This window comes from Cucurbita pepo, chromosome LG08 (genome assembly GCF_002806865.2).
Source record: "Cucurbita pepo subsp. pepo cultivar mu-cu-16 chromosome LG08, ASM280686v2, whole genome shotgun sequence".
NCBI classification, from domain to species: domain Eukaryota; kingdom Viridiplantae; phylum Streptophyta; class Magnoliopsida; order Cucurbitales; family Cucurbitaceae; genus Cucurbita; species Cucurbita pepo.
In genome coordinates, this window is record NC_036645.1 from 3,567,425 (window position 1) to 3,585,406 (window position 17,982).

A 17,982-nucleotide genomic window follows, 5' to 3' on the forward strand; every position below is an offset into this window, starting at 1 on the left:
ATCTTTATTCCAACTTTGCCCCTCTTACTCCTCTTATTTACGATACTGTCCCTATGCTTAATAATTTTGCCCCTTCTACTTCTCTTATTTACGATAATGTCCCTATTAACTTTTGAGCACCATAGCCGGTAGCCTTTTTTTTTTATTATTTAAAATGTTTATTTTAGTTTTTATTTTTATTTTTTTATCGTAATCTTATTACTACTGATAAATTTATGTTAAATTATTTCAATTATGTGCAAACTTTATCTTTAAATTTTATAAACAAAAACTAAATTGGTCACTTTTTAAAACTAAAAATATTATCATAAACTGAATTACAAATTGATGTATATAATTTACATAAAATTAAATTGTTGTTTGAACGGACTTTTTTTTGTAAAGTTTTTGTAAATAGTTTATATGTAATGCGATATATTAATTTTAACCTTTAAAATTAAATTGACCAAATTATAATTTTTTAGAAAATTATATTTACTTTTTTTCAAAACTATATTTGATTTTAAAGAAATAAAATTGTAGATTTAAAATTGGGCAGACATGATAATTATTATATATTTTTTTTAAATAGAGTTAGGGTTGGATAAAAACATCAATCTACAAACTAATTTTATTTTAAAAAAATTAAACTCGACACAAAACAACCAGAAAAAAAAAAATGTAACCGAAACAAACATTATTGGTTTGGGGTTGGATAGTCTGAACCCGAGTCATATAAGCATTCTTATTCTTTAGTTTTTAATATGAAAAAAACTCTAAATTTGGTTTATACCTAAAAAATACTTATATATAAAAAAATAAAAAATAAAAAGTCAAAATTACATTTTTATTTTTCGTATGGTTTGAATGTTTGATGGAAAGTCCACCCAACAATGAACACATCGACTATTGAATTATATTTAAAACATTACATTCAAATCGGTCGATTTTTTTTGTCTAATATATTATTTTAGCTTTTATAATAAAATTTTATATATACTTTTTTAAATAAAGTGTAAAATCAGGTTTTTTTTAATATATTTGAGTTAAATAAATTACACATTAATCATTATTTTAAATTTTTAAAATTTCAAATAATTTATTTGTTATAACTTCCACTACTAATGTGTTTGATAAATAGTTTTTTATTTATAAAATTTATTTAAATTCAAAAATTAAGATAATATTAAAATAAATATTATAATTAAATAAATAATACTCTTTCTTCATGGAAGTAGTTTTCATATTATATTCTTTCTATATTTGTCTTTATTTACTCTTTAAAAAACATTTATTATTCTTTTTATTCTAAGCACAAAAACAATATTGTATTGAAATAATCCGAATTTATTTAGAATAAAATCATGTACAAAATAATTAAAAATTATTAATTAAATTGATATGTTAATATGATCTTCAAAATTTAACAATGAATTTTTGTAAAGACGGTAAATCGATAGGTTAATGTTGATCCCGACTCTGCTTAATATGATTTCGATCTATTTCGAATCCCTCTAATATAATTTGTGTTGAAGTAAAAATAAATAAATGAAAAATATAATATTTATTTATTTATTTATTTATTTATTTATTTATTGTTTTTTTAAATCAAACATTCCATCGAAAAAACAACACAAAATAAAATAATCAACGCAGAAAATGATTGGGCGGCTTTTTTTTTGTTAAATTAAATATTTCTGAAATTCATTTAATTTTTTTTTTTATTTGTATTTAATTTTTCTCAGACTCGCAACCGTCGCCTTCGCCATTTCTCAGAAAGACGGAAACCATGAGAATTTGCTTCTCACCTTCATCTCTTCTACCAGTCTTCTTTCTGATCGTCCTCACCGCCGGCATTTTCAAGGATGTCGGATTCAATCGCTTCGCGGAAGGTGGACAACGGAGAATCCACATTACAGATGATCTCGACGACGTGGTTGACGATGAAGAGGACGAATCTTGGAAGGAATGGGGCAAGAAAAAGTCTGCCTCTAGCGATTTCGACCTCCCGCCGCCTGATTTATCGAAGATGGAGCTTCCGGAGATCCAGGCTGAGATGATGAAGCGGCAATCTGGTCCAACTATGGGATTTGTAAAGCTTCGGCTCGGCGTTCGTCGGACTCCGGTAAGAAATTTCGCCAATCTCCCTCACTGAGATGTTAATTCAATTCCGGAAAGTTATGGATAATTTAACTGCTGCTGGTCAAATTGGTTCCGGTTTATTTGATGAAATGATTTTTGAATTCGAATGCATGTCGAATTTTGCGACAGGGAGTTTATGTAAACGGATGCTAAGGTTTAAACGAGAAAACCTTGAAAATCTCGATTGTTTTGTATTTTCTGTTAATTGAACGCGTATACAGCTCCTAATTGGAAAATTCGGAGACTAACGTCTTCACATGATCATGTTTTACCAGCATTTATCACTATTGATTGATTTCAGGAGATGGTGGCTACGATTGCAATGCAATGGACGAGAATTCTGAAAACTGGATCAATCGAGGCAAAATTTATGGCGGTAGACCTCAGTACACTCATGTTCACAGTGGACAGAGGACAAGACTTGGATGAGGTACGCTTTAATTACCCGATTCTGGAACTGAAACTCCTCAAATTCTCTCCACTTCGCCTGGAAAATATTTTTTACTCCCAGATTTGGCTTTTTTATGGGATCCAATCAAAAGCCTAACCCCAATTCCAATCATGTAGTTCAAGTCCAACAGTCTTGGATCATTTTAATTTTGTCATTGAAGTTCGATCATAAATTTTGTGAACTCCTGATATTGTTTCTGCATTATCATAACCGTCCCATATAGATTGGATAGGCATAATGAGATGAACAGATTAGGAGGCTGCTACATTGTGGCTGGTTCAAATCTGTCAGCCACAATGTGACGTTTTTCTAACAAATTATCGATGAGATGACAATTCAAGAAATGTATTTTTATCCCATGAGAAAAAATCACATTAGAACGCCTTTTGTTATTGTTCTTACATGTTTTTTTCTCCTAAATTTACTCTTCCATATGCAAATTTTTAGTGTTTCTCATTGTTCATGGCTCAAATTTATGGTACAAAAAGCCAACAAAAATGAAAATGTTATACCACGAACATCATCCTCATACCTAGTTTTGATCAAATTTGTTCTAGGCTGTTCTCTGTTTTCACTTTCAGAAATCCACCCATCAAACAAAACTCTGAGTAGAAAAAAACAGTTCATTCTTTGTAAAAATGGCAGAGAGTTCCTCATCACATCTTTTGAAATTCAGTTCTTGTTTCTCAACATTTTTTGTTTAAATGTTCTTTCAGTTGAAGGAGTTTGTGTTTAGCCATCCCGAATCGTACGAGATCAAAATTGGGGAGCAAGCATTTCGAAGACCTGGAGATCCTCCTGTTGAGGAAGTCATTGAGATGCTCCAAAAGGATAAGAACAAAGCTGATGACACCAATCCTTCAGAAGATACCGAGCCATTGCATCAAGAATTATAGAACCAATATGGTATCAATCTTCAACTTTCAAACTGGGATTTTTGGATTTCTTAATCTGTTATAGCTTTTCAATCTTGTTGGAGCAATTGAATGGAAATTACTGCAAAAAATAAGCTCTTGCCCCATATTACATGGGAAGAATTATTGTCCATAGACCCCTGGGGACTCTAGGATTTTGCTCTCCAGTCCCTGTATTTGGGCTTCTTTTTTTGTTCGGGTATTTGATTTTTTAAATATTATTTTGGTCCGTGTATTATTAGGTCTCATTCCATTTTAGTCCGAGCAAATTAACCTTTAGTAGATACCAATTTTGACATCCTAAGTAGAAGGATTAGAATATAACAAATTTGAAAACAACATATACACACACATATACATATATATACACACACATATATATATACACACACATATACGCGCGCGCACATATATATATATATATACACACATATATATATATACACACATATATATATATATACAATAGAGAAGTAGGGCAGTTTGAGCAGGGTAGTTTTAGCATGTCAAATGAATGATAGACGGTTTCAGGTACGAATGTTTGTTTTTGTGTTTTTGGTTTTTCTCTTTTCTTAATAATCAGCTACCATATTGTTTTGAATTGTTTGTTATTATTATTATTATTATTATTATTATTATTATTATTATTATTATTATCAAGAATATAAGATTTATTTTTTATTTTTGAGAATGGAATTGGAGGATTGGGTAAGCATGATAAAGGGGGAAAATCAAATTCGTTAGTAAATTATGAGCAAATTAAACCGTTTTAGAAAGTAATTTATTATTTAAAAAAACTCAGCTGTTAAAGAGATGTGAAACAGTGTAAACAATCGATGAAAAAATAATTTTAAAATAAATAAATAAATAATTTTTCGTATTAAAAATTAAGCCTATTAATATTATTTAAATCTATAATTTTTTTTTTCATGTTTTGATATCTATTGTTTATTCATATTTTAAAAAATCTAAGTTAGATTTTTAAAATTTAAAAAGATAACCAAAATTGTGCTTATTCTTTTTATCATTTCTTAATAAATATATTTTATTTTTTCTTAATAAAATATTCGAATTCATAGTAAAATTTAAAAAGCAAACATATATTTTATTATTATTATTATTATTTTAATATATATATATATAGTTTTCAATACTTAATTTTATTTTTTAGAACATATACAAAATGCAGATAATAAAACACAAAAATTCATAGGTAAACTATAATTTTAATTTTAAAAAAATAAGAACATTAATGTTTATTAAATTCATAGTTTTCAATACTTATGCTTTTTTTCTAATTTGACTAAAAATTTAAATATTTTATTAAATACGGTAAAATTCATAGTAGGAAGTGAAGACAAAAATAATTTTTAAAATAAAATGTAAAACAAAATATTTATCAAACGAGACTCAAATATCCAAAATGATCAAACTATATTTTAACTTGTATTTAGTACAAATCAGTATTTTATATATTTAAATAATAACTTATTTTTATGAACCTCGTTTTTAAAAATAGTTTATATTTGCACATTTAATCTCTTCATCAATAATATATGTTTAATGATAGGTTAATCTTCAAAATTTTAATGTGTCGTCTAATAAATATTTTACTTATTTAATAATTTTAAAATTTATCTAAAAAAATTCAATTTTTTTTATCGTTATGTTTAATAAATGATTATCTATTACCCATAAATTTTTAAAGCTTATTACCTACTCAATACTTAATAATTTCTTTAACATAAATTTAAATTGTTTTTAGATTTATTATATTTTTAGAATATTATAAAACATATTAAACACACAAAAAAAAAAAGTAAAATTTATCCAATAATAATACTAATTTAAATCCTAAATTTAAATCTATTAAATTTTATTATAAAAATAGTTAGTTTAAATATGCTTAAATTTATAATTAAATTAGATTCTTAATACTCTAAATCAATTAGACGTATGATTTAAAAAAAGAATTGTATATATTTTTAAAAATTTTAAAAATGAAAATTTTTAAAATACTGAATGATTTTCAAATCGAATATTTAAATATTTTTAAAAAATTAAAATTTTTAAATTGAGTATCTAAATTATTTATGAAAATGGAAGGAATAGAAATATAAAATTTGTGAAAATATTATAAATTGATTAAAAAAAAAAAAAAAACTAGAAATAGGCGAAGCGCGACAAACTCAACCTGCTAGAGCGGTTAGGCCATCTGTTTTGCAAATCTAATTGTCACCGGTAACCGCCGGTTTCCATCATTGATTTGGCGGAGATTATTAGTTTACCCCCAAACATTCACGTCTCAGTCCCAATCCCTTCACCATTTCCCGAGGCAACTTTCATCCTTATCGTCACGTTCGTCGCCGTTCGTCGCGAATCTCCGATCGCCTCTCTCTCGTCCGGTTCGTCTCTTCTGCTACTGTTATCTGCAATTATTGATTGTTTCCTTTTTCGTCCTTCATTGTTGGATCGAGAAGTTTTGTGGTTGATAGTCGATTTTTGGTTTGTTTGATGGATGATCGGTATGTCTTGTGGTTTTATTGGTGGTGTTCTTTGTTGCCTATTGGTACGATGTTAGATCCGTTTGTTGTTTGTTTTTTAATCATTGAATGGATGATTCTACGACCTAAATATACGATTATGTGTGCGTATGTGCAACTGCGATTAGATTTTTAATTTACACTTCTTCAGGTTTAAATCCTTGTTATGTGATTTAATTTTGAAAACTTGTTGTAAATTAGAGGGATATTCGGGATGTGTTGATGACTCGTCGAATTGATGTGGCACGAGGGGAGTTTCCTTCTTGTTTGTTTTATTGTTCTGTTTCCGTTTATGGAGTTGGAAGTTACGGATGCGACTTATTACTTAGGTCTAAAATTCTCAGGAAGATATATTGTCACACAGTTGAAATTTCATCTGGAGCATGTTTTTTTTTTTTTCTTTTTCTTTTTCTTTCCTACCTTCTTCCTTTTAATCGAGCTGTTAAGAAGATATGTTTTCCTTTGCCAGTTGTTGGGAGGTTCCAACACGCGAGGACTCCCTTAGGATGGCAGATAATGATGGAGAAGACAGTACCTCTCGTGGAACTGAATGGGAAGTTGTTTCACTCACTGCTTCGGCATATGAAGCTGCTCCTAGTGCGAAGGAAGATGAACAGAGCGATGAAAATAAAAGCAATTTGTATGAAGCAGAAACTTCCCACGCTCTTTTTATGTCTAAGCACTTTGTATTTCCACCAAGTCAGCACGAGAATTTGCCATTGGAACCTGATAAGAGCGAGATTCATGATGACCAAGGAGTGAAGGAGAATGTGGTGTCTGATTCTGCTGCTGTAGATGGCGGGAAATCTGGTGGAAAGTCTGAAGATAGCTTGAATTTAGAAGGGTTGGGTGAGACAGATGAGTTTTCGGGGATTGATAAAACTATGGAGAAAGGCAGCAAGTTGTCTTTTCATGGTGATGATTTTGGTGAAAATACCACATTACAAGATTTGAATCTGGTTCACAAGGAGCAGGACCTCTTTGGTGCCCCTACATATAGTTCTTTTCATGCTGAAAGTGATCTCAGTTCAACGACATTTGATGAAATCCCTCCACCTGAACCTACTGATCAAGTCTCAACTCCAGAAATCTCAGAAACTCCTAGACTCAATAGTAAGAGCAATAAGTCCAGTCTTCCTTGTGGTGCTTGGTGGAAGAGAAGAGCTGCTAGTTTATACTCTCATGCAAAAGAAGCGAATGCATTTTGGTCCATTTTCATTGCAGCAGCTGTTATGGGACTTGTAATACTTGGGCAGCGTTGGCAGCAGGAGAGTTGGCAATCTCTGCAACTGAAGTGGCACATTAGTGTGAATGATCAGGTATGTTGATTCTTGTTTCCTCCGTATGGTTGCATTCCGTTAATTCACAGCTGCTTCATTATCATTCTGTGTGCATATATTTGTCACTGAATTTTAAGTTTTCAGATTTCAGTCTGTAGAATGGATTGAGAATGAGATTTAAGTTCAATCTCAACAAACGCAATGGTACTGACAACTAAGATCTAGTGAAAATAGATTATTTGTTTAGGATGATTAAACTTAGTTGACATCCATCACCCAAATTAGAGATTAAATTCTGAGAATTGCTACTTAGCCTGCTAGCTGTTTATTTTTAAGAAGATGCAACTGGTGCTTTGGCTTGATATTGAACTGCCAAGCTTAAATTTTACAAGTAGAAACAATATGAATGAGCAAGTTGGTGGGAGAAATTCGGGGACCTTCCATCAAGGTGATTGAGTTTTGTTGAATACTAACCAATTTGAATAGCTAACCCTTATTCTGACAGGGGAACTCATTAATACTAGCAGTTTTGTTGAGTACTTTTTTTTTTTATACTGGTGAGTGCTGTTGTCTTGCAGCATCTTCAGTAATTTCTTGTCTCACTATAATACATTTGGTTGTAGGAAATGCGTAAGATATTAAATCCTTGGTTGACAACCACCATGGATTAAACTCATTCCCTCTTATTTACCCGAGGCCCTTTTGATCACTAGGTCAACTCAGAATAGTTACAGTTTTGTTGAATACTAACCGTTTTGAATAGCTAATTCTAATTCTGATATGGGGAACTCATTAATACTAGCAGTTTTGTTGAATACTTTTTATTTTTTTTTATTTTATATATCGATGAATTTTACGGGACAACATTCTAACTCTACTACGTTTGGTTGATTGAAACACCTAGGATATAAAATCCTAGGTAGGTGGACCACCATTGATTAAACTAGTTCCCTTTTATTTCTCCATGACCACTAGGTTAAGTCCATGATGGTTGCAGTTTTGTTGAATACTAATTGTTTTGAATAGCTAATTCTAATTCTGATAAGGGGAACTCCTTTTTTTTTTTTTTTTTTTTTTTTTTTTTTTTTTTTTTTTTTTTTTTTTTTAATTATATTGGTGAGCCTCGTTTTTTGAGGATTGAATGCATCCTTGTAGTCCCGTTTTTTGAGGATTGAATGCATCCTTGTAGTCCCGTTTTTTGAGGATTGAATGCATCCTTGTAGTCCCATATTTAGTAATTCCTGAACTATTTCTTCACCTATTTATTCTGGAACTGTAAACAGAGGAAGTGGGAAAGGTGGTCTATAAGGAAAGCTAGAGCTCTGTATTCGAAGCAGTTGTTCGAATTCCTTATGATATGCAACTGAGCCAAGTTGTTTACATCTTTTCATTTCATTTCCTTTGGTCGATAGGAAATACAACGGACCCTACTACATTTGGTTGATGGGAAATACATAGGATATTAAATTCTAGGTAGGTAATTGCGGGGATTAAACTCTTTTCATTTTATTTCCTTCAGACCTTTATGACCATTAGGCCAACCTATGATGGCCATACTTTTGTTGAATACTAACCGTTTTGAATAGCTAATTCTAATTCTAATAAGGGAACTCATTCTATGGGTTATAAAGCCAGCTTTTTATCATGCCCTCTATTTTCCAAGCCTCGTCTTTGCAGCCGTTGAGGACATATATGCAGAAATCCATGTTAAATTTTGTAGTTCTTAGGTTTGACTTCTTGACTTGACAACCACACACGGGCCGTGCCATCAAGGACACGTTTATTAACAACTTGTTTCCATTCTTCTCTTGTGTTCGTAGCAATGCAATACATTTTCTGATTAAATTTTTGAGATAGTAGTTGAAAAACTACTTGTTGGTTGCTTCCCCCATTAACATTATTATTTGCAATAAACATAGGCTACACGCTGGTCTGTAGGTATATATATACTCACATACTCTCATCCCTATTTAGAAGAAATGTTTTCTTCCCTTTTCATGTTGCTGTCTTCTGGCCTTAATTTTCATTATACTGCTACAATTGCAGAAGACAAACCGAGTGTTGGGACCAATAGCTCGGCTTAAAGATGTGATCGTGGGAGCCCAACGACGCGGTTCGTCGATCAAGTCCAGCCCCAATGAGTTATAAGATGACGAAGATAACTGTAGAAAAGGAGGAAAAAGAATGAAAGAAAGAAAGAGGTTTGTTGGTAGTTGAATGGTTGAGTGTCTTTGGCCGTCTTGCAAACTTTACACAAGTACTTTGGGGAACATGTTGGAATTTGATTATTTAAATTAATATTTAATCTTGGTGGTATAGTACTATATTGCATTGTACATTAGCTTAATCAATTGGATGGATGAAATGTAAGTTTGGAAGGTCATCCTCCCTATCCCAATAGACTCATTTTTGGGTCATTTTTATTTCGACCTTGTCTCTAACTACCCTGCAAATGAGATAAATGACACACGTTTATAGCTCACTGCAGAGGCTCATCTTCTTCATCTAATTTTCATATGCATTTATTCGAGTCTATTACTTAGGAGTCATCCAAATAAATCAATTAAACCTAATCTAGTTGGTTTGGTCGATTTGAGCTAGTCAGTTGGTTCATTTTCCTAAAGTATATATTTTTTTTGGTTTGGTCGATTTAAGCTAGTCAATTGGTTCATTTTCTTAAAGTATATGTACTTTGATCTATGCTCTTTAATTTGAAAGTGGGTTCTTTCAAAAAGTTGCAATCTTGCCATTATCATTTTATAAATGTTTCAATAACAATGATTAAGATGCGTTTACATGAATGATATTTAAACATCACTTTTTAGTTTAATATTTTAATGATCTTTTTATTGTGGAGATAAATAAGTTATAGATATTTTAAAATTTTGCATTTTTCTTTTGAAGAAATATAGTCAGTTTTCATTGCTATTTTTCCTCTAATTCCCATCAACCAATACCTTAATTGGATAGTAAGTCACATGAAATGATCATGAATATGGATTAATTTAGAGAATGATCATAGATTTATAATTGACTAATTTTTATGGGTTTATAATCGATGAATACTCTCCCGATTGGCATGAGACTTTCTGGAGAAGCCCAATGCAAAGCCATATCGACTAATTTAGCGGATGATCATGGGTTTATAATCAATGAATATTTTTCCTATTGGCCTGAGACTTTTTGGAGAAACCCAATGCAAAGCCATATCGACTAATTTAGCGGATGATCACGGGTTTATAATCAATAAATATTTTTCCTATTGACCTGAGACTTTTTAGAGAAACCCAATGCAAAGCCATAAGCGCTTATACTCAAAGTAGACTATGAGAGCTTATACTTAAAGTGAACCATGAGAGCTTATACTCAAAGTGGACAATACCATACCATTGTGGGGGAGTCGTGTTCAACTTGATGAAAGATAAAAGTAAATAAAGGGGCTCCAAATGGCAATAACCAGAGTAAACATGACAAACAATAATGGAATTAGTGATTTGGAATTGGCACATTCTAATGGTCATGTATTTTTATGCCAACGCTATAAATGGGAAATTGGGAACAAACAACTTCACTATATATAAGAAGAAAAAGCAAAAAGAGGGTGATAATTTGTATATGGTCCCTTTTCATTTTTTGGTCTTTACCTTTTTGGAGCCAACCCAGAAAGCTGTGGCCAGGAGAGCCAGCCATGGAAAAAGAAAAATTGATAGGGCTTAGGGTGGGATTTTCTTACTTACCTCTCTCTTTTTCTCCATAAAATTTAGGCACAGACAGATCCTCCGTCCATCTCAATCGATAATTTTTNCATATCGACTAATTTAGCGGATGATCATGGGTTTATAATCAATGAATATTTTTCCTATTGGCCTGAGACTTTTTGGAGAAACCCAATGCAAAGCCATATCGACTAATTTAGCGGATGATCACGGGTTTATAATCAATAAATATTTTTCCTATTGACCTGAGACTTTTTAGAGAAACCCAATGCAAAGCCATAAGCGCTTATACTCAAAGTAGACTATGAGAGCTTATACTTAAAGTGAACCATGAGAGCTTATACTCAAAGTGGACAATACCATACCATTGTGGGGGAGTCGTGTTCAACTTGATGAAAGATAAAAGTAAATAAAGGGGCTCCAAATGGCAATAACCAGAGTAAACATGACAAACAATAATGGAATTAGTGATTTGGAATTGGCACATTCTAATGGTCATGTATTTTTATGCCAACGCTATAAATGGGAAATTGGGAACAAACAACTTCACTATATATAAGAAGAAAAAGCAAAAAGAGGGTGATAATTTGTATATGGTCCCTTTTCATTTTTTGGTCTTTACCTTTTTGGAGCCAACCCAGAAAGCTGTGGCCAGGAGAGCCAGCCATGGAAAAAGAAAAATTGATAGGGCTTAGGGTGGGATTTTCTTACTTACCTCTCTCTTTTTCTCCATAAAATTTAGGCACAGACAGATCCTCCGTCCATCTCAATCGATAATTTTTTCTCCCGTTGCAAAGATATTCCACACTAATGTGCCTATGATATACAATGCAACTGCCACCTTGAATACATCGTCCCATGAACCTGCACCCATCCCCACAACACAATTCCATTCAATTTCAATTCAGTTTTTTTTTTTTTTTTTTTTAAACATAAGTTTTAGTTAGTTCTAAACTTTTACCAAGTTTTAATCACATCTTTATTTGATAATTATTTTCTAATTAAACTTATAAACAATACTTCTAATTATAATTTTTTAGAACTTTATTACTAATAAAAATGTTACATAAAATCATACCAAAAGTTTAAATCTAAAATATAGTTTTAAAAAAATTAATTCTATTTTTAAATTTGACTTAGAATTCATCAAATATATTTGTAAGAATGGTGAAAATCTTACTAGTAACAAATATACTTTTTGATAAAATAGTTTTGAAATAGAGCTTAAATGATTATAAACCTATTTTTATTTTCTTTGAAGAATAAAAGGAATAATAGAACGTTCTCCAACTAACCTTGTTGGAGAATGTATCCGGTTGCAGCTGTACCGAAGACACCGGCGAGCACGCCGGCGGTGTTTGATAATCCTAACAATACTCCCTGTGTATGAAACCCAACTACAATGATTAATCATTATCAAAATGCTAATACTTCATGATCATGCATCTCGCCACATGTTTAAAAATTCAGGGACAATAATATTGCAGAAATACGAGGTAAAATGATTCAGATTTAACGGTGGTTAGTTAACTCACAGCATATCGTGGTCCAATATCTTGGTGATTGGAGTAGAGACCAGATTGTGAAAATGCATCAGATCCCTGTCAACAGAAGTTTATTAATCAAACCAAACATAATAATTGCAACAGGGTCTATATGAGAATTAAGGATGAAAGGGAAAAAAATTCAACTCTATCGAAAACTCGGATATTGCATGGTTCCTAGGCTTAGGATCGAAAAGGGTCGAATCGTTGTCCTATTTTGACCTTATTTGGTGTGTATTGCGCAAGATGGATTATAAGATTATCTGTCATTTCATTTATCAATGAAGAGTTAGCCATATCAAAGTCATGCCCTTTACTTGGTATCAAAGTCATAACATAGTATCAAAGTCATGCCCTTTACTTAGCCATATCAATAGAATTTTTTAGTGTCAAACAAAGGGTGTATTTTCATGTAAGGGGAGAAATGTTTGTGATCCCTAATAGTAATGACATATTTTCTCTTGGTGTGCACCATGAATTCTTGGGACTTCTTGAATTTTGCTATTCGTTATCTCTTCAGGAAAATGCCATAAATTTTTATGGTAGATCGAGGGGCATGTGGAAGGTGTGGGATCTTGTCCTTTTCATGTAATCTTCTTGATCAGTTAACTCCAACTGTTTATGTAATTTGTATTTATATGTATGTATGTGTATAATCGATCTAAGTTTAAGATAATTTATTTTCTATTTAAGAAATTGCGAATACCTGACAACATGCCATGCATAACACTGCCATAGCAGGTGTTCTAACACGGCTCAGCAGAGTAAGGAAGAAAGCTGGTCCCAGAAATCCAATAGATTGCATGATCTGTATCCAAAAACACTCCACTGTAATTATTTACCATAAGAACAAAAAGGTCCATTGATAAACCTGAGTTAACTAGGCTAGAATCCCTGCATTTTATGGAGCAGAAATCCCTATAACTCCTGTAGGAACCAATTAAAATGTAAAAAGTGAAAATATCGTTCATGCAGTTGTAAGCCGTGGGCAAAATGAAGTGCATTCTTGTACCGTTATTCGTCTATTTGAAACAGATTATTCTGTGAAATTTATGTAGAATAGATATTCAAGTTAATTGTGGTATGGCTATTAGGAAATAAACTTGGCACGATACTTGTACAAACGAACTGACGTCTAGCAGATAACAGAGTAAATTAACCGTGTAAAACTTTCTGAAGTAACAAGACATAAAACTGAGTCATGAAATTACTCGAGACAATAAAGTTGGAAAGAATCTTGCCTTTCGAACTCTAGTGATGGAAAAACCTCTGCTGATTAGCGTGTCTGCAATCCATCCTCCTATATTTGCAAAAACAGCCATGGTCAACCATGGCAGTACACATAAGAGTCCAGATTCGGTGAGGTTGAACTTCAAAACCTGAGACAGCAACCAACAGTTCAATAGAAACCTTCAACTGTCTATGTCTGAATACTGAACTATCATCGTTAACATAATCATCACAATGACAATGAAAAACCTGAAACCGTACAATAGACTGGAGCTAAGTAGAGGGAGCGTATTATAGGCAAACGGGGTAAAGCTATTTAACTCAGTACATCACTCATGCACCAAAATTATGAACGAACACTTACGATTTGATTATTCACTTCTGGAGTTATTTTTTGCTATGTTAAGATGCAAGTATAGAATAACCTAGAGCTCAATGCTGAACTATGAATTACCTGGTTATAGTATGTGGGCATCCATGTCAACAGAATGAAGGTTCCCCAGTTATGGCAGAAATGGGAGATTATAAGAGCCCACACAGGTGCTTTTGATAAAATTAATTTCCACGGAATAACTTCCACTCGTTCCTTCGAAATGCTTCCATCAAAGATAATTTTCTTTTCCTGTGCACTGAGACCTGGATCTTCTTTTGGAGAACTATACGCCTGACAATATACCAGAATGAGAAGGTCGGAGATAGAAACTTGATTCAACAAAATAACATGAAAAGAGCACGTGCAACTCAACGTTTCTATTTTTTTACTAATACCTAATTTCTTTCAGCTATGCCTAAGCCCATGACTGGCCATTAATGTAATAATAACTCAGCATATTTCTTTTCTCACTGCTTGGATCTTCTCTTCATGATGGTTGCATAAATTTGATTTTCTCTAGTGGAGTGGAGAACTATTGACTTGCATGTTTAAATTTCTATTTTAATACGCAGGGTTAAAATTATAATTTAAACGCAGAAGTGAAAATTACTTTTGTCAGCCACAGTGCAAACCATATACTTCCGAGAGATCCAAATGAGTAAAACACAGATGCCCATCCAAATTTGTCAATTAGCACTGGTGAGAAAGCCAAGCCCGTTACAGAACCCAGATACATGCCACTGTACACCAGTGCAAGCGATCTGCTTCTCTCTGATACAGGAATCCACTTTGATATAATATTGTTCATTGCAGGCATAGCAACACCCTGCAAAGTAGACAAATAACACAAATAAAAAGTTCTATCAGATGTAAACTCAAAAACAGTCGTAGTTCAGAATAATTCTTTGAGATAATGTGAGCCAGCTGACGCAAAAACTAGTTCGGAAAGAAAAATAAAATAAAATAACACAGTGCTAGTCATGATCAGATTGTGATTATATTAGTTGAACACATGAACAAAAGTCGAGAAGTACAAAAAGCCTACCTCACCAATTCCCATGAAAGCACGCATCATAAGCAGGAAAGGAAGCCCAATTCTCGCAGCAATTGGTGTCAATATAGTAGCTATCGACCACCATACTACTCCAAAACCCAACACAAGCTTCCCACCAATTTTGTCTGCCCATATCCCCCCAACGATCTAACCAATAAAAATACACACATTATATTTGACAGAAAAATTAGTTATATCAGTAGAAATTTTGGGTTGATCAAATCTAATCAAACCTGTGTTAGAAGGTAGCCCCAGAAAAAGGATGACTGGATCAAGCCAACTGTTGCACTGTTCCAATTAAATTCTTTTGACATTGGGAGTATGGCAATACTCATGTTCACCTATAGAAATTTGTTTACACATTTAGCTCACAGTAAAGTGAATTGATATTATTTATGACAGTATATTGAAGACAGATAGTAGAGAGCTATTGACATATTGAAGAGAAATTGTAAGGTTGCTCATTTTTAAGGATGCCATTTTTTCTGCAAACAGAAATGTATCGCGTGTTTTAATTGACTGACTACTATAGTCATTAGTCACCATCTAAACAGATCAAGCAAGCCTTTAAACACTAAAGTTAACAAATGACTTGGATTCAAGATAAGGGTCAATAGGAAGAGAAAGGAATAGTACTCACACGATCCATATTGCAGAGTAGAAAGGCGAAAAAACAAAGCATCACAATCACCCAGCGTTTGGGAAAACGATCCCACCAAGGTGATACTATCTGGTCATTGCCTTCGATAAAAAGTGCATCACCTGACCCCTCTGCCCATGCCAATGCATCCACATCTCCTTTCGTTATATCAAAGTCATTTGACTTGTAATGAGCAGAAGTTTGGTTGACCTTAACATGCCGAAAGTTTTGGCATTGCAGCCAACTAGGTCCACTCGTAAGAATGCAAGCTGCAGTACAGTGAGGATAACATCTGGATTTTCTTCTTGACCAACTGATGGTGCTTTGGACAAAAGGCAATCTTCGTCCAGCAGTTTTATCTGTACAAACTCCCGGTGGCTTCAAGATTTTCCCATCTTGGGTCATTGCATGAAGAAATGTGGAACATGAGATCTTAGGAGAACAACTACTTAATCTCAAACCATGTGACTTCCTAAAAAACATATTCGATTTTCCATATTGAGCTGCAAAAATTACTGAACGTTCTACTGCGGAGTGAGAAACTGTTCTCTCGATCTTGCACAGTTTTCCTGCAAACATAAGATCGGAAAATGAAATGAGTCTTCTTAACGGCCATTGAAAAGCTTCAAACTAACATTAAACAAAGAGAGAACTCATCACTATCAGGACTAGTGGTAATTGGTTAAAAAAATGTTAAGAACAGAAAAGTACAGCATAATCAGACTTTAACGCGAAGATTTAACAGACATTATTTTCGGAAAGGTAGTGAACAACGTCAGAACACTTCCTCCGTAAATAATCGATTAATTTAGGAACCTCAATAACAAGGTTGATGCAACCAAATATAGATAGACAATCAGAAAGTGCGAATAAATAGTAACATTTGTCCAAAAAAACATAAAATACTCCTTTATTATCATATACAACAAAATTAGCCATGGATAACTTATATACTATGAAGCGCATCACCTCTGAAATTCAAAATGACTGAATTAAGAAGAACTATCTAAAAGAAAAATATACAGAAAACAAATTTTCGCAGAAAACGTTCTCAGTTAACAAATAAATTGCGCCGAAATTAAGCCTCGCTCCATTCCACTACATACGAATCACTTCCCGACGCCATTAACTCCAGATAAAACCTCGAGTAACCGAAATGCAGAAGAACATTACGGAACGAAAACGCAGGTACAACAGCAAACAAGTTTTCATTACAGAGTATACACAGGACGCATCAAGCAGGAAGCACAAGAAATTCAATATCGAATAAGAAGCATCCAAAATAAGACGAGAAGAACAGGATAATACCTGAACCAACAAAGGAACCGAAGTTCCGATTAGAAACCAAACTGCCGATGGCCATTTTGAACAGAAAAAAGCTCCACTAAGCGCTCAAATTCAAGAAAAACACTGTTGTTGATGAAGAACAAAGCGCATGATTAAAGCTATGGCAAAAGATTATCGGTAAATCCGTCCCTCAGCTGTAGCTTGCAAGTTTTTCTGACGTTCTTCGAACTGTAGAAGATAAGCAGTTGCTTCTGATTTAGAGATTCATAATATCCCATTCTCTTTCTATTTCTATCTCTCCTCTCAACAAGCGGGAAGAATTTTGTTGTGAAGTGACAAAATTAAGGGATTGAGAGATGGACACGTGGCGGATCACCCTCCGCGTTATGGCGGGCCGTACTACTATATGAAAAGACGAAAATACCCTTACGCTAGAGACACTCTGTACAGTTTGACTCTTAAACGAATTCTCCTCTATCACGACTCATTTGTCAATTGCCACCTTTCTTTTTTTTTTATCCAATTTTAAATTATTTCAGCTTTTTTTTGATGTGACAATAAGTTTTAATTCAACGGCTTCACAAATTATTTTTTATAAATTAGTTCAATTTTCATATAAATAATAGCGGAACGGATTAATTGTCCACTTTGAGCATAAACTCTCCTGACTTTACTTTGGACTTTCCCAAAAAGCCTCAAACCAATAGAGATAATATTGTTCACTTGTAAATCCATGAGCTTTAGCCAATGTAAGACTCACTCACAATAATAATCCTCAACAATCCTCCCCTCGAACAAAGTACATTATAAGTCTTCCCTTAATCGAGAC

The 17,982-nt window shown here is 32.9% G+C and overlaps 3 protein-coding genes across 5 annotated transcripts; 2 read left to right on the plus strand and 1 right to left on the minus strand.

Annotated features, from left to right (window-relative positions):
• Window positions 1-1,714: 1,714 nt before the first annotated feature.
• LOC111800579 lies at window positions 1,715-3,721 on the plus strand. The gene is made up of 3 exons (XM_023684332.1): window positions 1,715-2,104; window positions 2,423-2,551; window positions 3,289-3,721. The coding sequence occupies exons 1-3, from the start codon at window positions 1,769-1,771 to the stop codon at window positions 3,466-3,468; spliced, it is 645 nt and encodes a 214-aa protein (XP_023540100.1). The 5' UTR covers window positions 1,715-1,768; the 3' UTR covers window positions 3,469-3,721.
• A 1,980-nt stretch (window positions 3,722-5,701) lies between these two features.
• Window positions 5,702-9,725, plus strand: LOC111800732 (ATG8-interacting protein 1). Of its 2 annotated transcripts, XM_023684550.1 has the most exons (3): window positions 5,702-5,891; window positions 6,499-7,348; window positions 9,356-9,692. In XM_023684550.1, the coding sequence occupies exons 2-3, from the start codon at window positions 6,536-6,538 to the stop codon at window positions 9,455-9,457; spliced, it is 915 nt and encodes a 304-aa protein (XP_023540318.1). In that variant the 5' UTR covers window positions 5,702-5,891; window positions 6,499-6,535; the 3' UTR covers window positions 9,458-9,692. The 2 variants fall into 2 exon arrangements, with proteins under 2 accessions (XP_023540318.1, XP_023540319.1); XM_023684551.1 differs by lacking the exon at window positions 5,702-5,891 and having other exon boundaries at window positions 9,356-9,725.
• A 995-nt stretch (window positions 9,726-10,720) lies between these two features.
• Window positions 10,721-17,447, minus strand: LOC111799985 (ascorbate transporter, chloroplastic-like). Of its 2 annotated transcripts, XM_023683543.1 has the most exons (12): window positions 17,175-17,447; window positions 15,867-16,435; window positions 15,460-15,567; window positions 15,218-15,373; window positions 14,783-14,998; window positions 14,254-14,463; window positions 13,811-13,948; window positions 13,276-13,377; window positions 12,561-12,626; window positions 12,321-12,405; window positions 11,791-11,889; window positions 10,721-11,096 (listed from the first exon to the last, which is right to left on the minus strand). In XM_023683543.1, the coding sequence occupies exons 1-11, from the start codon at window positions 17,227-17,229 to the stop codon at window positions 11,792-11,794; spliced, it is 1,803 nt and encodes a 600-aa protein (XP_023539311.1). In that variant the 5' UTR covers window positions 17,230-17,447; the 3' UTR covers window positions 10,721-11,096; window position 11,791. The 2 variants fall into 2 exon arrangements, with proteins under 2 accessions (XP_023539311.1, XP_023539310.1); XM_023683542.1 differs by lacking the exon at window positions 10,721-11,096 and having other exon boundaries at window positions 11,415-11,889.
• Between the last annotated feature and the right edge of the window lie 535 nt (window positions 17,448-17,982).

Excerpts from the sequence above, each read along its gene's own strand:
- LOC111799985 (XM_023683543.1), bottom strand. The coding sequence starts at position 17,229 with ATGGCCATCGGCAGTTTGGTTTCTAATCGGAACTTCGGTTCCTTTGTT. Across the intron at positions 14,464-14,782 it reads TTGCACTGTGGCTGACAAAA|GCGTATAGTTCTCCAAAAGA; the intron begins GTAATTTTCACT and ends GTATATTGTCAG. Across the intron at positions 13,949-14,253 it reads TGCCCACATACTATAACCAG|GTTTTGAAGTTCAACCTCAC; the intron begins GTAATTCATAGT and ends TTGCTGTCTCAG.
- LOC111800579 (XM_023684332.1), top strand. The coding sequence starts at position 1,769 with ATGAGAATTTGCTTCTCACCTTCATCTCTTCTACCAGTCTTCTTTCTG. Across the intron at positions 2,105-2,422 it reads TCGGCGTTCGTCGGACTCCG|GAGATGGTGGCTACGATTGC; the intron begins GTAAGAAATTTC and ends GATTGATTTCAG. Across the intron at positions 2,552-3,288 it reads GAGGACAAGACTTGGATGAG|TTGAAGGAGTTTGTGTTTAG; the intron begins GTACGCTTTAAT and ends ATGTTCTTTCAG.
- LOC111800732 (XM_023684550.1), top strand. The coding sequence starts at position 6,536 with ATGGCAGATAATGATGGAGAAGACAGTACCTCTCGTGGAACTGAATGG. Across the intron at positions 7,349-9,355 it reads ACATTAGTGTGAATGATCAG|AAGACAAACCGAGTGTTGGG; the intron begins GTATGTTGATTC and ends CTACAATTGCAG.